Source organism: Nelumbo nucifera, chromosome 6, assembly GCF_055504915.1.
Source record: "Nelumbo nucifera cultivar China Antique chromosome 6, China Antique-T2T, whole genome shotgun sequence".
NCBI lineage: Eukaryota > Viridiplantae > Streptophyta > Magnoliopsida > Proteales > Nelumbonaceae > Nelumbo > Nelumbo nucifera.
Window position 1 is genome coordinate 694,854 of NC_142654.1, and position 20,113 is coordinate 714,966.

At 42.7% G+C, this 20,113-nt stretch overlaps 1 protein-coding gene across 14 annotated transcripts in view; it reads left to right on the top strand.

Moving 5' to 3' along the window:
* The window catches only part of PDS3 (phytoene desaturase 3), a 163,389-nt gene that overhangs the window by 104,855 nt on the left and 38,421 nt on the right, over positions 1–20,113 (top strand). For all 14 annotated transcript variants that reach the window (XM_088889554.1, XM_088889561.1, XM_088889553.1 and 11 more), the window contains one exon: positions 19,598–19,645. In XM_088889554.1, coding sequence (XP_088745680.1) covers positions 19,598–19,645 — 48 coding nt within the window. The remainder of the gene's footprint in view (positions 1–19,597; positions 19,646–20,113) is intronic.

Sequence of the window (20,113 nt, forward strand, 5' to 3'; positions counted from 1 at the left end):
AGAAAGGAAAAATGGGCATATCTTGAGTGTAGTCAGAACCCTTTTATAGGATTCCCACGTACCCTCTTGGTTTGGGGTGGAGGCGGCCAGCACTTCTGTGTATCTCATAAATCGTCTACTGTCATCAATTTTGAACAACTCCTCTCCTTTTCAATCCCTCTTCCACAAATCCCCAGACTTATCCATGCTCAAAGTATTCAGATGTGCTTGTTTTATCCACCTTCCACCCCATGAACGCACAAAGTTAACTACACAAGCAGCTTTGTGCGCCTTTATGGGGTATAGCTCTAAACATAAAAGGTATCTTTGTTATGACCTTTTGGTTCGTCGTCTTCAAATTTCTCGTAATGTAGTTTTTCTTGAAAGTGTGTCATTTTTTGAACATATTGTGAAGTTCCCAGCTCCTTCTGTTTCCTTGCTGCATAGTTTTGATTCTACAGGTACATCGGATACTCCATTGTCACCTCCACAACAACTTCAGACCTACTTTAGGAAGCAACGACCTTCTTCGGTCTCCATCCCCCCTCTACTTTGCCTCTAGTTGCTGGTCCGGTCACTCCAGCTGCCTCAGTAAGTGTTCAAGACCTTCCCTCTGAACCTATTGCTCCTACTTTATGCCATTCCTCTAGAATTTCTCGTCCACCTAACCGTTATAGTTATTCACCAGACCATAGCTCATTCTCTACCATTTTATTTACCACAGACATTCCTAGATCTTATCAGCAGGCTGTAGCAGAACCACACTGGAAAGATGCAACGGATTCTGAGATTCGAGCTCTTCTAGAGAATGACACCTGGGACCTAGTCAAAGCTCCACCTGAGATCTCTCTCATAGGAAGCCGATGGGTCTATTCTATGAAACTAAAATCTGATGGAAGCCTAGACATATACAAAGCTAGGCTTGTTGCACTGGGTTACAAACAGGAATATGGGATAGACTATGAGGAGACTTTTGCTCCTATAGCTAAGATGACTACCGTACGACTTTTGATGGCTATGTTTGTAGTCAAACAGTGGACAATTCACCAGATAAATGTCAAGAATGCTTTTCTCCATGGGGAATTGAAAGAGACAGTTTACATGAAGCTTCCTCCAGGATATTGTTCAAATCCACAGCTTGTTTGTCGTCTGAAGAAGTCACTTTATGGCCTGAAGCAAGCTCCTAGGGCCTAGTTTGAGAAGCTCAGATCTATCATCACTGATGCTGGCTTTATTCAGAGTCCTTCTGATTACTCCTTGTTCACCCTAAGGCGGACGCAAGGAGTAACGATATTACTCCTTTATGTTGATGATATACTTATTACAGGGGATGACATAGAAGGAACTTCTAGGCTACAACAGTTACTCAGTGAATCCTTCAAGATGAAGGACTTGGGACCGTTGACATATTTGTTGGGCCTTGAGGTGAGTAGAAATTCTCGAGGCTACTTTGTTAATCAACAGAAGTATGCGGCTGATTTGGTTAAACTGGCAAATCTTAGGGATTCTAAAATTGTGGAGACTCCACTAGAACTGAATTTGAAACTCGGCAAAGATGATGGATCTCCTCTTGAAGATCCTACCCTTTATCGTCAGCTAGTGGGCAGTTTAATCTATCTCACCCTGACTCAGCCGAACATATCTTATGCAGTTCATATAGTAAGTCAGCTTGTGTCTTCTCCGAGACAACCACATTTATCTGCAGTTCATCGGATTATAAGATATGTACGGGGCACATTGTCACATGGGATATTCTTCTCCTCATCTCCCATTCATCTTATGGCCTACGCAGATGCTGATTGAGCTGGATGCCCTGACACCCGACAGTCCACAACTGGTTGGTGTGTCTTCCTAGGCAACTCCTTTATCTCATGGAAGTGCAAGAAACAAGCTACTGTGTCCAAATCTTCCACTGAAGTTGAATACAAGGCTATGTCTTCCGTGTGTAGTGAGATCATATGGCTTCGGTCTCTTCTATTTGAAATACTAAGTGAGCCACCATTGTCTGTTCCTCTTTATGCAGACAACATCAGTGCAATCAAAATTGCATCCAACCCCGTCTTCCATGAACGCACCAAACACAGAAGTTGATTGCCACTTCATTCGCAATCTCCTTCTTGAGGGTACCAAATCTCTTCCTCATGTCTCCTCCGGGCTCCAACTGGCAAACTTGTTAACTAAAGCAATGACACGGGCTCGGCATCTATTTCTCATGGACAAACTGATGCTTATTCCTAGGCATCAATTTGAGGGGGAGTGTAGAGACAGTAAATCTAGCCATAGGGCTATTTTTGTACTTTTACTTTTCATTTATGTATATCTCTCTTTGTATTATATCTCTCATGTATATTAAGGGCAGATCTGTCCTTTTACAACTTAATATAAATATTTCTTTTAGGGTGTCAATCGACACATGTTGTTTCTACGGCTAGATTTCACTGCCTCTACAGTCACATCAAGTTGCTCTCATTGTTGCTGCTGAATTTTAACATCTGAAGTTAGAGGGTGATACACATTAAGCTCATTACGAAGGTTTCTCATGCTTGCATAGTATTCTTCTAAGCTTTGATTACCCTGCTTCAGGTTAAAGTACTCCTGGTAAAGTTGGTACATTCTAGTGGTATTATCTTGGCCAGAATAAAGTTTCTTAGCGTGGTCCCAGATTTCCTTAGTTGTATCCAGGAACATAAAATTCACATTAATTTTAGGTTCCATGCTATTCCACAACCTGGTCATAATCTATGCATCCTCCTATTCCCACTCACTAAACCCTAGAGAGTTAGAAGAGGGTTTCTCCTCTCTCACATGTTTCACCTTTTTCTTGGCTCTCAAGAACACTTCCTCTGATTTAGCCCATGGCACATAGTTCTCACCATTTAATTTGATAGAGGTCATTTGAACATTCAGGTAATCGGGAGAAATCATAACACCTATCTTATTATCACTACTCTCTCTAGTTGTTGCCATTAAAACAAAATCACCTCACACCACAAAAAAAAAAGATTCAACTACGATAAGCAAAAAACACCCTTTACTTTTTAGCACTACACCACACACCACACAATAAAGTACTGTTATGATGACACTGCTGCTGTCATGGGATCAGCACCCAAAAGCGCTACTATCACCATGCATATCCAGGAATAAACAGAAAAAAAAAAGTTCATATGCATACCTACCAATCAACACTGCCACATGGATGAAATCCAGCCCAAAAGAGAGAGAACACACTCCACTATCAATCGATTAGAGATTTTTGTTCACACCTGTCCACAACTAGCCCCCTTCGTGTCATCGATTAGAGGGTTTCTAGCAAATCACCGCAACGACCACCACCACAGCAACTCGAGGCATATTTACCTCCAAGAAGGAAAAACGACCACTCTTTTTTGGTCCCTTATTGATCTTCCATTTTGTTTAGGAGTTACTTCAAAGAGAAGTTCTAGTATGGCGATCTCAGGAGGATGAAGGGAGAGAAAAAAAACTGAGTCCCAAAGTGGTTTTCTAGGGCTCTGATACCATGTGAATGATTCGATTAACCCTAGTTCAGTTCTAGGTCTGAAGTAAGTAAGAAGAGAAGAAGAGAGAAGAGAGAAGAGAATAGAAGGAGAAAGGGTTCGGTCTGAGAAGAAGAAAAGTCACTCTCCCTCAGCCGACCCACTTTATATTTATACTCTTTGTATTAGATTACAAAAAACAGATTTGTCCCTTATTAAGTATGGGACAACTTAAACCCAAACAAAATAGACAATTTAATAGATAGACAAAAGACTTAACTACCCTTGTACTGTTGATTCTAACACTCCCAGACGTTATTTTGATTGTGGAAGATTTCTGGGTGATTATAGTTAATTGTGAATGGTTTCTGGGTGGTGATTCTTGGCTATGACTGATTTCTTGGTGGTGATTCTCAACTGTGAATGATTCCTAGATGATAATTCTTTACTGTAAGTGATTTTTGGGTGGTTGATTTCAATCATCTAAGGTTTTCTGCATAAAAAAAAGGCAGTTCAGGGGTTTCCTTCTTGAAATAGTGACCTGTTAATGTCTTATATAAAATGGAGAAGGCTGGAAGTGAGTCAAAGACTCAAGGGGAAGGTTTTGTAGGGGTGGAAGCATGACTAAGAGTTCTTTTCAAATTACTACTGTTAGGTTTGATGGAACCAATTACTTGGAATGGGCCCAATCAACTATGATGGCCATTGGAGGTAGAGGCAAATTAGGCTATGTGACTGGGGATATAAAGAAGCCAGCCAAGGAAGACACATCACATGCCAAATGGGTTCAAGAGAACTATTTGGTGATGACTTGGCTGTGCAATTCAATGCAGCCTCACATTAGCTGAAATTATTTATGGGCAAAAACAGCCAAGGAGATTTGGGACAATATGAAAGAGAATACCCCCAACCCCTTAATGTTGCTAGGGCTTATGAACTGAAGTGTGAAGTGAATAATCTCAAGCAGGGGGAGAAGCTAGTCTCTATTTACTTGCTACGTTGAAGTCTCTTTGGCATGAAATTGACCACTTGGAGACAATTGAGTGGGAAAGTCAGAGAGATGCAACAACTTATAGCAAGATGATTGAAACAAACTAAGTGTTTGAGTTCCTAGCCGGTCTGAATTCAGAATTTGACATTGTAAGACAACAACTACTTACCAGGGAGAGTCTGACATTGTCTCAGGCCTATTCACTAGTGTACAGTGAAGAGAGTAGGAGAAAGGTGATGTTATAGTTTCAGCCTATGGAATCAGCCTTAGCAGCAAAAAAACCAAAATTTGGGGGAGATAAGGAAAGGAAAGTGAAGAAGATAAAATGGAGATATTTTGTGATCATTGGGTGTATTTGTTTTGTTCAAATTTTTGGACCTCATCGCTCCAAATTTGATCCCAAATCTACCAAATGTATCTTCCTTGGGTATACACAAAATCAAAAAGGGGTATTGTTGTTATGAGCCTATTTCTGGTAGATGGTTTGTATCCATGGATGTGACATTCTTTGAGGATGTGCCCTACTATCATAGGGTCTCTTCTCAGGGGGAGAGTAGTGAGGGGGGTAATTCAGCCCCAGAAGTTTCGTTACCTATTCCAATCACTAAAGGGGAGAGTGGAGAAGAGGGTTGTCAAAAGTGTAGGGAATTGAAGGTGTTTCACAGATGGTGGAGGCAGGTTGATTTGGTCCTCAGCAATCCAGGCTGATCCTAGTTCCTTCTACAGCTCCAGATCCAAGTACTACCTTCACTGCTAAGTCCACTGAGCTCATTGTTACAGATGATATACCTAACAATGTTGAGCCTCGGCCCCTACCTTCAGATGACCTTGATCTCCCAATTGCAGTTCGTAAAGGGAAGCGTCATTGTACTTCATCCACTACTCATTGTATCTCCCAATTTCTCTCTTATGATTGTCTTTCACAATCCTATAGATCTTTCATGGCCTCTATTGCTGCTATTTCTATTCCCAGAATAGTGCAGAAAGCTTTATTGATACCTGAGTGGAAAGATGCAATGAAAGTAGAAGTGGATGCTCTTGTTAAAAACAATACATGGGAGTTGGTTGACCAACCTAAGGGGAAGAAACCTATTCGGTGTAGATGGGTGTTTACAGTAAAATATAATGTTGATGGCTCCGTAGAGAGATATAAGGCCAGATTGATTGCAAAGGGGTTCACACAAACTTATGGCATAGATTATTTGAAGACGTTTGCACCAGTAGCCAAGATGAATACTATCAGTCTTATTATTCATTGCTGCAAATTTCTCATGGCCATTGGTTCAGATGGATGTTAGGAATGCATTCTTCAATGGAGATCTACAAGAAGAGGTGTACATGGAGTTGCCCCCTAGCTTTTATAGTGCAGAGGCAAGAAAGAAGGTTTGCCGACTAAAGAAGACTTTATATGGGCTGAAGCAGTCTCCAAGAGCCTGGTTTGATAGACTTATACTGCCTTTGGAGAAATTTGGCTATGTTCAAGCTCAATCAGATTACACTCTTCTTTAAGAAAATAGACTCCTCTTTAACATTGCTTGCTGTCTATGTTGATGATATTGTAGTGACGGGAAGTGACATTGGTGTGATTGACTCCCTTAAGCAACTTCTTCACCAAGAGATGTATCAATGGTTGGTTGGGAAAATTCTTTATCTTTGCCTAACACGACCAAAAATTTCTTATGCTACCAGTGTTGTTAGCCAGTACATGCGTTCTCCCAAAACCACCCACCTTCTTGCAGTGGAAAGGCTACTTGCCTATCTGAAGAGATGCCCAGGGAGAGGTATACTCTTCAAGAATAATGGTCACATGAAAATAGGAGCATACATTATATACATAGATGCTGATTGGACTGGTTGTGTTGATGATAGGAGATATACCTCTGGGTATTGTGCTTTTGTAGGGGGAAATCTTGTTTCCTAGAGGAGTAAGAAACAAAATGTTGTTGCTCGTTCCAGTGCTGAAGCTGAATACAGATCTATTGCTAATGGAGTGGCAGAAGTGTTATGGTTGTGATCTTTACTTGATGAACTAGGTGTTGAATATGAGAAGCCTCTGATGTTGTATTGCAATAATCAAGCTGCAATGAAAATTTCTCACAATCCGATACAGCATGACAGAACTAAACGTATTGAAGTGGACCGACACTTTATCTGAGAGAGTTGCATAAAGAAGTGTTTCTTCCCTATATTGCCTCAGATATGCAACTAACCGATCTCTTCACTAAGGCGGTTACAAAGACCAAGTTGGAGACAGATTTACACAAGTTGGGACTGACTAATATCTACTCCCAACTTGAGGGGGGAGTGTAGAGATAGTTAGCCCAGATATATTTGTTTTATGTTTATTTCTGTTTCAGCAGGGGTATTAGTGTAACTCCACTAATGTTGAGTTACAAACATATAAATACTAATCAGATGGGGCGGCAAGATCATCTAACCGCACCCTTTTCTCTTCTTCTTCTTCTCTCTTTTTCTCTTCTGTTCGTGACCTTCTTTTCTCTTCTTTTTCTACTGAACTTATATCAAAAAAACAAATAGTTTTTGGTTTCTTTTATCCAAGTTAGCTAAAATTAAATGCAAAGCAGGTCCTCTAGCTGAACTTAACTTATATAAAAATCTGGGACATCAAGAGAATAAAGAGCTGAATACATAGATTAAAAAATCCAAACCAAACCCTTGAACATAGGCTGACAGAAAATCAACCTAAATAAAACCGAAGAGGAAAAAGTGAACTAAGTGAAAACATTAAAATAATGACTATGATAGGCCCCCAATTAATTTTACATACACCAGGAAGGGGAAAGGTCAACTGGCGGCCAAGGGGGGGAAATAATTGAACATGGGGGAATTTATGGCTGGAGGGAATAAGGAGAGTTTTTGTGGCATTTATAACTTGTCAGTTGAAAATAGGAAGAGTATAGGGCATTTAGCATTTATAGCTTGTTAGTGGGAATAAGAAGAGTGGGGCATTTATTTTTCAGCCAGTTGGGCATTTATTATGGAAGGCAGTTATGCTGTAAGATGTGTATAAGAAGGGGCTTTGGGGGATGGAGAAGACAGACTTTTGCTGAGTATAGAATTCTGAGAGTGCTTGGGAGAGTCGGCGGTCTCTCGAAGAACCGACCTACTGTAAGTGATCCTCTTTTCTTCTGAATGAATATCAGTTCCCTGTTGAAGTACTAGTGGTTTGGGTTCTGCTGTGAGTCTGTGAACTGCGTGTCAAATTTCTGGGACATAACAGTGGTATCAGAGCACGTTTTTCCTCGGCCATGGTGGCAGCTAAGGAAGTGGCATCGCAGGTGGAGGGTTTCGAATAACGCTTGACTTCTCTACATTCTGAAGTGGATGGCTTGCATGATGAGATAACAACTGGACTGTCGAAGATCACATCCCTGGAAGGAGGCGTTCAAGACTTGGTAAGGCGTTTTGATCAGTTGCTGCAGCAACAGTCCTTGTCAGCTCCTTTGTCTACAACTGACAATGTTCCTCCTGTATCCGCATCAAGTCGTGCAGCTGACAAAGGGAAGGGTGCAGCTTTCCCGACGTCCCCTTCAATGACAGTCCCGGAACATACTTCTGATTCACTTCCTCGGAAGTTGGAGCTGCCTATTTTTGATGGGGAAAATCCAGACGGCGGGCTTTTTCGCGCGGAGCGCTATTTTGAGATTAATGGCTTGCTTCCGGCGGAACGTCTACGGGTGGCAGTGGTCTATTTAGAGGGTGATGCACTAGCGTGGTATTATTGGGAGGATGGTCGGCGACCCTTTCGTAGCTGGGCAAAATTCAAGGAACTCCTCCTTGAACGTTTCCGATCAACTCAGGAGGGAAACTTGCAGGAGCAGCTTCTATCATTACGTCAATCCACTACTGTCAAGGAATATCGTCGCCATTTCGAGGTGTTTTCTGCCCCCTTACGTGACCTACCAGAATCAGTCCTTGAAGCAGCCTTTGTGAATGGGTTGCGCCTGTAATCTGAAGTGCTATACTCGAAGTAGCAAGAAAGAAAAGAGAATGACAAAAAAGAATAGAATGTCGAACTGTACTAGCCAGTCGACCAGTTCTTTATTTATAGATGAATATAGTACAAGGTACAAGAAATTACTGGGATGCCCCTGATTAGTGATGGGACACCCAGATGACTTAAATCATTAAACAGGATTAGGCCCATTAACACAAGCCCAGTTACAAGATAAGTTAAACATAAGAATGGGCTAATAAGAACACTTATCAGCCGAACATAACTCTAACATTCTAACACTCCCCCTCAAGCTAAGCATAGATATCAATCATGTTTAGCTTGCCAAGTATGTCCCTGAACTTCGTTGATGCCAGCCCTTTAGTTAATACATCTGCAATCTGCATCTCTGATGGAGTATAAGGCACACAGAGTTCTCCTGAAATAATTCTCTCTCTGACAAAGTGTCGATCAATTTCAATATGTTTTGTCCTGTCATGCTGCACAGGATTGTTGGCAATGTTGATAGCAGCTTTATTATCACAGTACAGCTTGAGAGGACTATCTGTCTTGATACCAAGCTCATTAAGGAGAGTCCTGAGCCATAAGAGTTCAGCAACCCCGTGTGCCATAGCTCGGTATTCTGCTTCTGCACTTGATCTAGCCACAACATTCTGCTTCTTACTGCGCCATGTGACTAGGTTTCCTCCCAAGAATGTACAGTAACCTGAGGTTGATTTTCTGTCTCCAACAGACCCAGCCCAATCAGCATCAGTGTAGGCTTCAATTTCAAGTCTGCTGTTTTTTCTGAATAAAATTCCTTTCCCTGGACAAGTCTTCAAGTATCTGAGGATTCTTTCCACTGCTCTCATATGAGGGGTCTTTGGTGAGTGCATGAATTGACTGACAACATGTACTGCATAGGCAATGTCTGGCCGAGTAAGGGATAAGTATATCAGTTTTCCTACCAATTTTTGGTACCTTTTCTTATCACAGTATTCCTCACCCATTGATTCTTGTAATCCATGGCTTGGTTCTATTGGAGTGTCTGCTGGCCTGCACCCCATCATGCCTGTTTCCTCTAGGAGATCTAGCACATACTTTCTTTGACATATGTAGATTCCTTCTCTTGATCTAGCAACTTCAATTCCAAGAAAGTATCTCAGATTTCCCAGGTCTTTGATCTCAAATTCTGAAGCTAAGAACTCCTTCAGCCTCTTCATCTCTCTCACATCATTTCCAGTAATCACCATATCATCCACATACACAATGAGTGCTGTAAGTTTGTCATCCTGTCTCCTTGTAAACAATGTATGCTCTGCACTGCTCTGAGTGTACCCTACTTTCTTCATGGCCAAACAAAGTCTCTCAAACCATGCCCGGGGAGATTGCTTCAAACCATATAATGCTTTCCTTAGTTTACATACCTTCTTTCCAACATCATATCCAGGTGGGGGTTCCATGAACACCTCTTCATGAAGATCACCATTTAGGAAGGCATTCTTCACATCCAGCTGATGAAGTTCCCAAGAGAATTTTGCTGCTAGTGACAGTAGAACCCTGATTGTGTTGAGCTTTGCTACTGGGGCAAAGGTTTCCTTGTAGTCAATTCCTTCCTTTTGTGTAAACCCCTTTGCCACGAGTCTGGCCTTGTACCTCTCAACTGACCCATCTTCCCTGTGCTTTACTGTGAATACCCACTTGCACCCAACAGTGCCTTTCCCTTCTGGCAGGTCTACCAATTCCCATGTCCTTGCTTTCATTAGGGCTTTCATCTCCTCATTCATGGCTTCTTTCCACCTTGGATCAGATGCCGCCTCTGAATACCTGGAAGGGACACATACAGAGGAAAGAGCAGACACAAAGGAATGATAGGCAGGGGATAAGTGTGAGTAAAAAACATAATCGGCTATGGGATGCCGAGTGGTACAAGAACGAACAGGCTTACGGAGAGCAATAGGAAGATCCAAATCTGAATTGAGTGAATCAGAATTACCTTGGATTGCAGAGACAGATTGATCTGAGTTCAACTGGTTGCAATCATGAGGTTGAGGGGCCTTCTTCCTTCTACTGTATGTAAGTATCTCTTTCTCTTGTTTACTAGAACCTTCAGAAGTATCAGCCGAATCTGGAGAAGCAACTAGCACAGTGGAAGTCTCACTAGGTTGACCCGGAATGTTATAGCTAGTAGTAGTGGAAGGTGCTGAAATGGGAACAAAAAAGAAGGGAGAATGAGAATCCTCTTCCAACCCACTACTCTCCCCCTGAAGAGGATTCTGAGAAGACCCGAAATAGGATTGAGACTCAAAAAAGGCTACATCCCTGGTGACATATTTTTTCTTGGAGACAGGATCATAACACTTATACCCCTTCTGCGTAGGAGAGTACCCCAAAAATATTCCCTTTGTAGCCTTAGGATCCAGCTTGGTCTTCTTTGGATCTTTCACATGTATGAAGCATGTACAACCAAAAACCCGCGGGGGAAGAGGAAATTCTGGAAGAGTGGGACACAAAACAGAGAAAGGGGTCTTCATACCCAGTACCTTAGATGGCATCCGATTTATCAGGTATGATGCAGTGAGAACAGCTTGAGACCAATATTGCTTGGGCACATTGTGCTGGAAAAGAAGGGCTCGAGCTGTCTCCAATAGATGTCTGTTCTTGTGCTTAGCGACCCCATTTTGCTGAGGGGTGTAAGCACACGATGATTGATGTAACATGCCTGCATCTTCCATGAATGAGTTCAGGGATCTTTCAAAGTATTCAGCTGCATTGTCTGAACGGAATTGGTTGATCTTTTTATCAAATTGTGTTTCAACCATCTTGCAAAACATCATAGTTATCCGGGGAACTTCTTCACGTCCTTTCAACAGATAAATCCAAGTGCACCGAGAATAATGGTCAATAAAACTGATGAAGTAACGGAAGCCATCAATGGAAACAATGGGTGAAGGACCCCAAACATCAGAATGAACCAAGTCAAAAGGGGCTTGAATTTCATTACTAGAAATTGGATACATTGATCTACATTGTTTTGACATTTGACACACATCACAAATTAAACTCTGACTCGAAATGCCCTTACATAATTCGGGAAACAACATTGCTAAGGAAGAAAAAGACAAATGACCTAGCCTAGCATGCCACAAGTGCAGTCTAGCTATTGACTCCACACTCTCCGGACTAGTAGTAGAAGCTTGCATGGCTGAGCTGACATCTTCATCAAAGTAGTAGAGGCCCCCATACTCATGACCACTCCCAATCATTTTCCTCGTCAATCTGTCCTGGAAGACACAATGAGAAGGAAAGAAAGTTATACTGCAGTTCAAGTTTTTTGTAAGCTTTGAAACAGACAACAGATTTGAGGTAAGACTAGGAACATGTAGGACTGATTTAAGAGAGAGATCCTTGCTTAGGTCAACCACCCCCTTTCCAGAGATGGTGGAGAGGAACCCATCAGCTACTCTCATCTTATCCTGGCCAGACAACAAATGATATGTGGAGAATAAGGAGGACATATGTGTCATATGGTCAGTGGCTCCGGAATCAATCACCCAAGAGGTAGAATTAATGGAACTAGATGCACTAAATGCAGAGGCTGTACCTGATTTGGCAAGAGAGGTGGAAGCTAAAGAATTGTTCTTCAGACGGGCTAATGCCCGACTGAGAACCTCTACCTCACTAGCTGTGAAGCCCAAAGTACTTGGTCCAGAGGAGTCGGCAGCCTGCTTTGTGGTGGAAGATGACACTGTCTGAATACTCTGTGAGTTGTCACTACTGTTGTTGGTGGCAAGATTCCCACTTGTTGTGTGGCCCTTCTGTTGCCTTTTGTCCTTTCTCAGAGCAGCTGGCTTCAGATGAGGGTACAGGACCCAACATTTCTCCTTTGTGTGTTTCTCACCACCACAATGTGTACACTTGAGGGACTTCTTGTCTGAAAATCTATTCCCCTTAGTGGAGACTAAGGCTGAATGTTCTCCAGGTTGTTCTGTTGACTGTGTCTGGGAGTCAACTTGCATCTCCTTTCTCCTTACTTCTTCATTCCTCACCAGGTAGTAGACATGGTGAAGCTCAGGTAATTCATCTCTCCCTAGAATCTGTGACCTTATACCTTCATATACAGGGTCAAGACCCGCCAGAAACTTGAAGGCTCTGCCCTCCTCAATCTGCTTATCATGCCTCTCCTTATCATTAGCATTTTCCCAATCCAAAATCAAATGGTGGTCAAGCTCTTCCCAGAGGCCTTCCAATGTTGCAAAGTAGGTTGCCACAGACATGTCTCCTTGCCTTAGGGCTGCAATGTCTTGGTTCAGCCTGTAAATTCTAGCATTGTTCTTTTTCTGGCCATATGTCTTAGATACTTTCTCCCAAATTTTAGCAGCTGTGGGGAAGTGATGAACAGTTCTGGCCACCCTAGGAGTCATAGAGGCCAGCAACCAAGACATGACTGTGGCATTTTCCTTACGCCACACAGTGTATTCAGGACTGCCAATTTCTGGTTGTTTCTTGTCTCCATCCAAATAACCTGTGAGGTCACGAGAGGTAATGAACAGCATTGCTGAGACAGACCACTCTCTGAAGTTATACTCATCTAGCAGCACACTTGTAATCTGCAAGCTGTGCAGATTAGGGTTTTCCAGGTTTGAGGACCTTGTAACAGGTCTGTTATCTCTAGAGGAAACTTCACCGGATAGTGAGGACATCTTGACTTCAGTCCAGGAGTTGTTCACAGTGCTGTAGTTGATTCTGTTTAGGACTGGCCGAAGTGGTTACAGTGTTCACCGTGCTGGTAGAAGTGTTCACAGTTCGGGTACTGAACCAGTTCAGTACTGATAACCGAAGTAGCAAGTACAGGGCTGCTAACTGAACCAGTTCACAGTGCTGTTTAGGACTGGCCGAAGTAGCAAGTACAGGGCTGTAGCTGAACCAGTTCACAGTGCTGAAGAGAATCTGTAACTGAAGTTACCACAGTTCTGCCCAAGTCTTGCCGGGGCACAAAGCTGCAACTGTAGAGAAGGCTAAGTCTTTACCACTTGTTCTGCGCAAGTCTTGCTGGAGCACGAAGCTGCAACTGTAGAGGAAGCTCTCCCTCTTTCGGCTAGTGCTAGGACTGCTGAAATCAGTCCTCAACTAGGTCTGTCCTATACAGACCTCTCTTAGTAGCCCAATAGCTACTCTTTGCTGGAGATAATCTAGTAGGACATCTACTTCTGGGTCTTACTTCTCTTGAGTCCTACAACCAAGAGAAACCCTAGGTTCGAACTTGCTTTACTCTCTTACACTCCTAGGTCTTCACTGCAACAACCCAGAAAAGGAAGAGAGAAGATGAAAAGACAGCAAGAGAAGAGAGTGCGCCTGCTGAAACCAGGAAGGAGCTAATGCTCTGATACCATGTAATCTGAAGTGCTATACTCGAAGTAGCAAGAAAGAAAAGAGAATGACAGAAAAGAATAGAATGTCGAACTGTACTAGCCAGTCGACCAGTTCTTTATTTATAGATGAATATAGTACAAGGTACAAGAAATTACTGGGATGCCCCTGATTAGTGATGGGACACCCAGATGACTTAAATCATTAAACAGGATTAGGCCCATTAACACAAGCCCAGTTACAAGATAAGTTAAACATAAGAATGGGCTAATAAGAACACTTATCAGCCGAACATAACTCTAACATTCTAACAGCGCCCAGATATCCAGACCGAACTCCGATAGATGGAACCCGTCGGGCTGATTAGAAAAATGGTTGCAGCCCAGAAATTTGAGGAAAAGATTCAGGCCTTATGGGCCTACCAATCCAGTTCATATCCTCGTGGGCCCGCAACGTCCCTCTCTGGAACCCACTTTAACTCACGGGTTTCACAAGTGACTACTTCTGCTGTCACCCGACCTACACGAGTCGCAATCCCTCCTCCTGCATCAGCCCCTATTATTAAAGCCCCACCTCCTGCTTTCAAAAAGATGACCGACAAAGAGATGCAGCAAAAACGAGCAAAGGGTCTATGCTTCCGTTGCGACAAGAAATACAGCCCGGGATATCGTTGTGCTCAGAAATCACTTCAGGTTTTATGGGTTCAAGATGACGTGGAGGAACTTGATTCTGATGCATCTAATTGGGATTGCACTTCCGGGGACACTGAAATTGCTCCAGCTCCAGAATCAGCCGCACTTTGTGTCTCGTCTCTTGTTGGGTTGTGTGCGGCAAATTCCCTTAAGGTGCGTGGACGCATTTTGTCACATGAGGTGGTCATACTGGTAGACTCGGGTGCATCCCACAACTTTATCTCCGCAACTTTAGTGGAAGAATTGAAATTACCCCGCACCCCTACACACGAATTTGGAGTTCAGATGGGAAATGGTGATGAGGTGAGAACTTCCGAAGTCTGTCGTCAGGTTTGCCTCAACTTACCCGAATTGGATGTCATTGCTGATTTCTTTCCCTTAAAGTTGGGTTCTACGGATGCCATTCTTGGTTTTCCTTGGTTAGCATCCCTCGGGGACTCAGTGATGAATTGGGGCAACATGTCTATGAAGCTCAATTTGGGAGGTGTCCGGGTAAAGTTGCAAGGCGACCCTTCTCTCTGTTCCTCTCAAGTATCTTTGCATGTCATGATGCGCAACTTACAACATGAGGGACAGGGGGTTTTGATAGAATTAAAACAATTGCAGATAGTGGATCCTCCGTTGAACTCTGTCTTGCCTACATCCCCGTCAATCTCCGCCTTACTAGATGAGTTCAAAGATATTTTTGACATGCCTACGGGCTTACCCCCTGCACGGGCTACGGACATGCTATTGTCTTACAGGAAGCCACTTCTCCTATCTCTGTTCGTCCTTATAGATATCCTCAATTCCATAAAGATGAGATTGAACGTCTTGTCTCTGAGATGCTGGCTACGGGTATTATTCAGCCAAGTACAAGCCCCTACTCGAGCCCGGTCCTTTTAGTCAAAAAGAAAGACGGAAGTTGGCGTTTTTGTGTGGATTACAGATCCCTTAACCGTGCTACGGTTCCGGATAAGTTCCCCATTCCAGTCATCGAAGAACTTCTCGATGAGCTCCATGGTGCTTCTATTTTCAGCAAAATTGATCTTAAATCGAGCTACCACCAGATTCGGGTCCACAGTGAGGACATTCCCAAGACTGCATTTCGCACCCACGAGGGCCATTACGAATTCCTTGCCCTCCAGTCTCACCAATGCGCCCTCGACCTTCCAGTCATTAATGAATACTGTATTCCATGATTTCCTTCATCGCTTTGTGCTGGTATTTTTTTATGATATTTTGGTTTACAATGCTTCCGAAGCTGCCTATTTGGATCACCTCCAACAGGTCTTCTCTGTGTTGCGCGCCCACCATCTCTTTGCCAACTCAAAGAAATGTATCTTTGCTCAGCCTAGAATTGAGTACCTGGGTCATATTATTAGCGTGGCTGGTGTTTCTACCGATCCTTCTAAAATCCAGGCCATGGTTGACTGGCTTCAACCACCTTCACTTAAAGCTCTTCGCGGTTTTTTGGAACTTACAGGCTATTATCGCCATTTTGTGCGTAACTATAGTAAAATAGCATGGCCATTGACACAGCAGCTTAAAAAGGATGCTTTCTCATGGAATGCGGAGGCTGAGAATGCATTTCAGGAGTTGAAACGGGTCGTGACGACCGTACCAGTGTTGGCCCTTCCAGATTTTTCCCAGCCCTTCTTGATTGAGACAGATGCATCCGGGGTAGGTCTCGGGGCGGTATTAATGCAAAATAATCGGCCTATAGCTTTTTATAGCCATAAGCTTAGCCCGTCGGCACAGTCAAAATCTGTCTACGAGAGGGAATTCATGACCATTGTCTTTGCTATTAAAAAATGGCACCCCTATCTTCTTGGAAGACGCTTTATTGTTCAGACCGACCAGCGGAGTCTCAAGTATCTGTTGGAGCAGCGGATTGTCGAAGGTGAGCATCATAAGTGGCTTCTTAAGCTTATGAATTATGACTTCGAGATTCAGTATAAACCGGGTGTCGATAATACCGTGGCTGACACCCTATCCAGAGTTCCTGCCAAAATGCACTTAAACTCACTTACAGTACCTATTTTTCTTGATTTTGATGACCTTAAGGAGCAAATTGATGATGATCCTTTTCTGGCCAACATCAAGCATACCATACAACAGGATCCGGCTGCCTATCCCGCCTATTCGGGTAAATTGGTTCTGCCAGCTTCTTCCCCATTTATCCCCCTCTTACTTAAGGAGTTTCATTCGGGAGTTGTGGGAGGACACACGGGTATCCACTGGACATATAGGCGCATAGCAGCTGAATTTTACTGGCGGGGGGATAAAGCGTTCTGTCCGGGAGTTTGTGCAGGCCTGCGATGTGTGTCAACACAGTAAATATGAAGCCATGTCCCCTGCTGGCCTTTTACAACCTTTACCCGTACCTGAACAGATCTGGGAAGATATTGCTATGGACTTTATTATGGCTCTTCCTAAATCAAAGGGGTTTGATACAATTATGGTGGTGGTCGATCATCTCTCCAAGTATGCCCATTTTATCCCTCTCAGTCATCCCTTCTCAACTCTCACAGTTGCTCAGGCCTTCCTGCACAACATAGTCCGTTTACATGGCATTCCTCGCTCGATTGTATCTGATCGTGATAAGGTCTTTATGAGCTTCTTCTGGCACGAGCTTTTTACCCTGCAGGGTTCAGAATTGCGTCGTAGCTCAGCTTACCATCCTCAGACAGATGGACAGTTGGAGGTGGTTAATCGTTGTTTGGAGACTTATTTGAGGTGCTTTGCGGCTGATTCCCCTTCCCGTTGGTCTTCTTGGATATCGTGGGCAGAATACAGCTATAATACCTCTTTTCACACTGCTGCTGGCATGGCACCTTTCAAGGTGGTTTATGGGCGTGATCCTCCTCCATTAATCCGCTATGAGCTTGGCTCTACGGCTAATGCTGATGTTGAAGTCGTTCTCCTTTAGCGAGATGCTATACTCAGGGAGTTGTGTGCTCATCTACACCTGGCACAACAAAAGATGAAAGACTCGGCTGATGTGAACCACCGTGATGTTAATTTGGAGGTTGGGGATTTGGTGTATGTACGAGTGCGACCTTATCGCCAGCAGTCTCTAGCTCGCCGAGCCAATGAAAAGCTTGCCCCTCGATTTTATGGACCATTTGCTATTGTGGAAAGAATTGGTGGTCGCTTATAAACTTCAACTTCCTCTAGAGGCAAGGATTCACCCTGTTTTTCATGTCTCGCAACTCAAGAAGGCAATTGGCAATCATATCTCTTTTCCCGTGATTCCTTCCACTTTGTCAGCTGATATGGAAATGCTGGTGGAACCTACGGCCGTTCGGAGGGTGTCTCCATCCACTATGCCTGGAGTTACTGGTTCGGAAGTGCTTATCCATTGGCAGGACCTGCCTGATTTTGAAGATTCATGGGAGCCTTTTGACTTACTTCGCGACCAATTTCCTCATTTCAACCTTGAAGACAAGGTTAGACTTTGGGCGGCGGGTAATGATAGGCCCCCAATTAATTTTACATACACCAGGAAGGGGAAAGGTCAGCTGGCGGCCAAGGGGGGGAAATAATTGAACATGGGGGAATTTATGGCTGGAGGGAATAAGGAGAGTTTTTGTGGCATTTATAGCTTGTCAGTTGAGAATAGGAAGAGTATAGGGCATTTAGCATTTATAGCTTGTTAGTGGGAATAAGAAGAGTGTGGCATTTATATTTCGGCCAGCTGGGCATTTATTATGGAAGGCAGTTATGCTGTAAGATGTGTATAAGAAGGGGCTTTGGGGGATGGAGAAGACAGACTTTTTCTGAGTACAGAATTCTGAGAGTGCTTGGGAGAGCCGGCGGTCTCTCGAAGAACCGACCTACTGTAAGTGATCCTCTTTTCTTCTGAATGAATATCAGTTCCCTGTTGAAGTACTAGTGGTTTAGGTTCTGCTGTGAGTCTGTGAACTGCGTGTCAAATTTCTGGGACATAACAGTCTATTGAAACATACAATAAATAAATAAATTGAACTAAAATGAGTACATGTCTCTAGGAGAGAAAGTTGCAATAAAACAAAATGAAAGAAATGTTTTAAAACGCGGTGGCATGACACGAGGTGTTCCACTACCTAGAGGCACGAGTCATAGTTCAAAACGTAAGAGGCATAAGCCTCCCAAACACAAGGAAGCGTACACCTCCTTAAGAGGAGGGGGGATGGGGAGGAAGAAGAGGAAGAAAAATCTCATTTTTCTTTATTTTTAATAAAAATCCTTTATATTAAGAAAAATGAAGATGCATAGCACTAGTTGAAAGAAGAGGAAGCCCCCAGCCCACTTTCTTTCCCTTTATCTTCCCTTCCCTTCCCTTTCCTTTTCTTTTCTTTTCTTTCTTTCTTTTTCTTCCCCTTCCCTTTCTTTTCCTTTTCCTTCCTTTCCTTTTTTTTCTGTCATTTTACATGAGGTGTGCATGAGGCGTACGCCTTTAGCATGCCTCATGAAAAAAAATGTCAGGCATACGCCTCTAGCATATGCCTCAGGGCATTTTGGGGGCACCTCTGGCATACACCTGGAAGCGCACACGCCTCCCACGCCTTTTAAAACACTGAATGAAAGGATAGATCTCATTTACATGTATAAAACATTAAAATTCTAGTTTAAATTAAAACTAAAGTAACAATTCGAAAATTCATTATTGCATCCTGATGTCTTCACTTGTTAGTAAGACTTTGTAGTTTGCCCATTAACTTCATGATGATTTTTTTAAAAATAGATCTGATGTCATAGACATCATCCATGTGAACTGCATGGCTGAACACATCAAACCCAACCTACATGCACTACAGAAAGATTATGCAGATTGCCAATCGTGTTTATTTAGGTGGAAAATCCAATGGGAGATTGAACTGAGTAGGCCACCATACGGTTTGGTTTAATTGGCCAAAAATCACTGTCCAGAAAAATACAAGTTAAGCCCACTTTTTTGTTGGCCTAAGATGCCTTGTCATGAACCTTGATATTTGGTGTTGTTCTCTTTTGTGATTTTTGGTGTTTGGCCCACTTTTCCTAATCAGTATGCCAATATCAACTCTTCAATGTTTGACAAACTATTTTTGATGCTGCTGTTTTCGATACCTTTAACTGACATTTGAATGCTTTCTTGTGGTTGAATACGCAGGTTTGATAGGAAATTGAAGAATACATATGATCATCTACTTTTCAGCAGGTCAGCTAAGAACTCTTAATAAAGGCATCTTCTTTTGAGTTGTGAATAATTGTAGAGTTACTTCAGCCCTTATAGAATCTTCTTCACCAATTGGCCCTGAATACATTGCTTTCACAATCCCTTCAATCTTAAAAGCATAGTTTATCAATAAAATTTGAAATATCATCAATATATCAGAAATACGTTAGATATACTAGGAAAAAAATATCCTTGCAATATTTTGTATTGCCTCCAGAAAAATGGAAGATTACAGGTTAATTTCACCAAATCTTTCTGATATTGCATACCTGAGCCAAACCAAGTTGCACATTGTCTAGATTCACATTTGGACCAGAAAATAATTCAAGAAAATTGCTGGTATAAACTAATGGGTTGTCCAAAAAAATGGACTGAGATTATATGTGATCTATGCATCACAAATTTGCAGAAAAATGTAGGTAGTATCAACCAATCAGGTGCTTGAGAAGA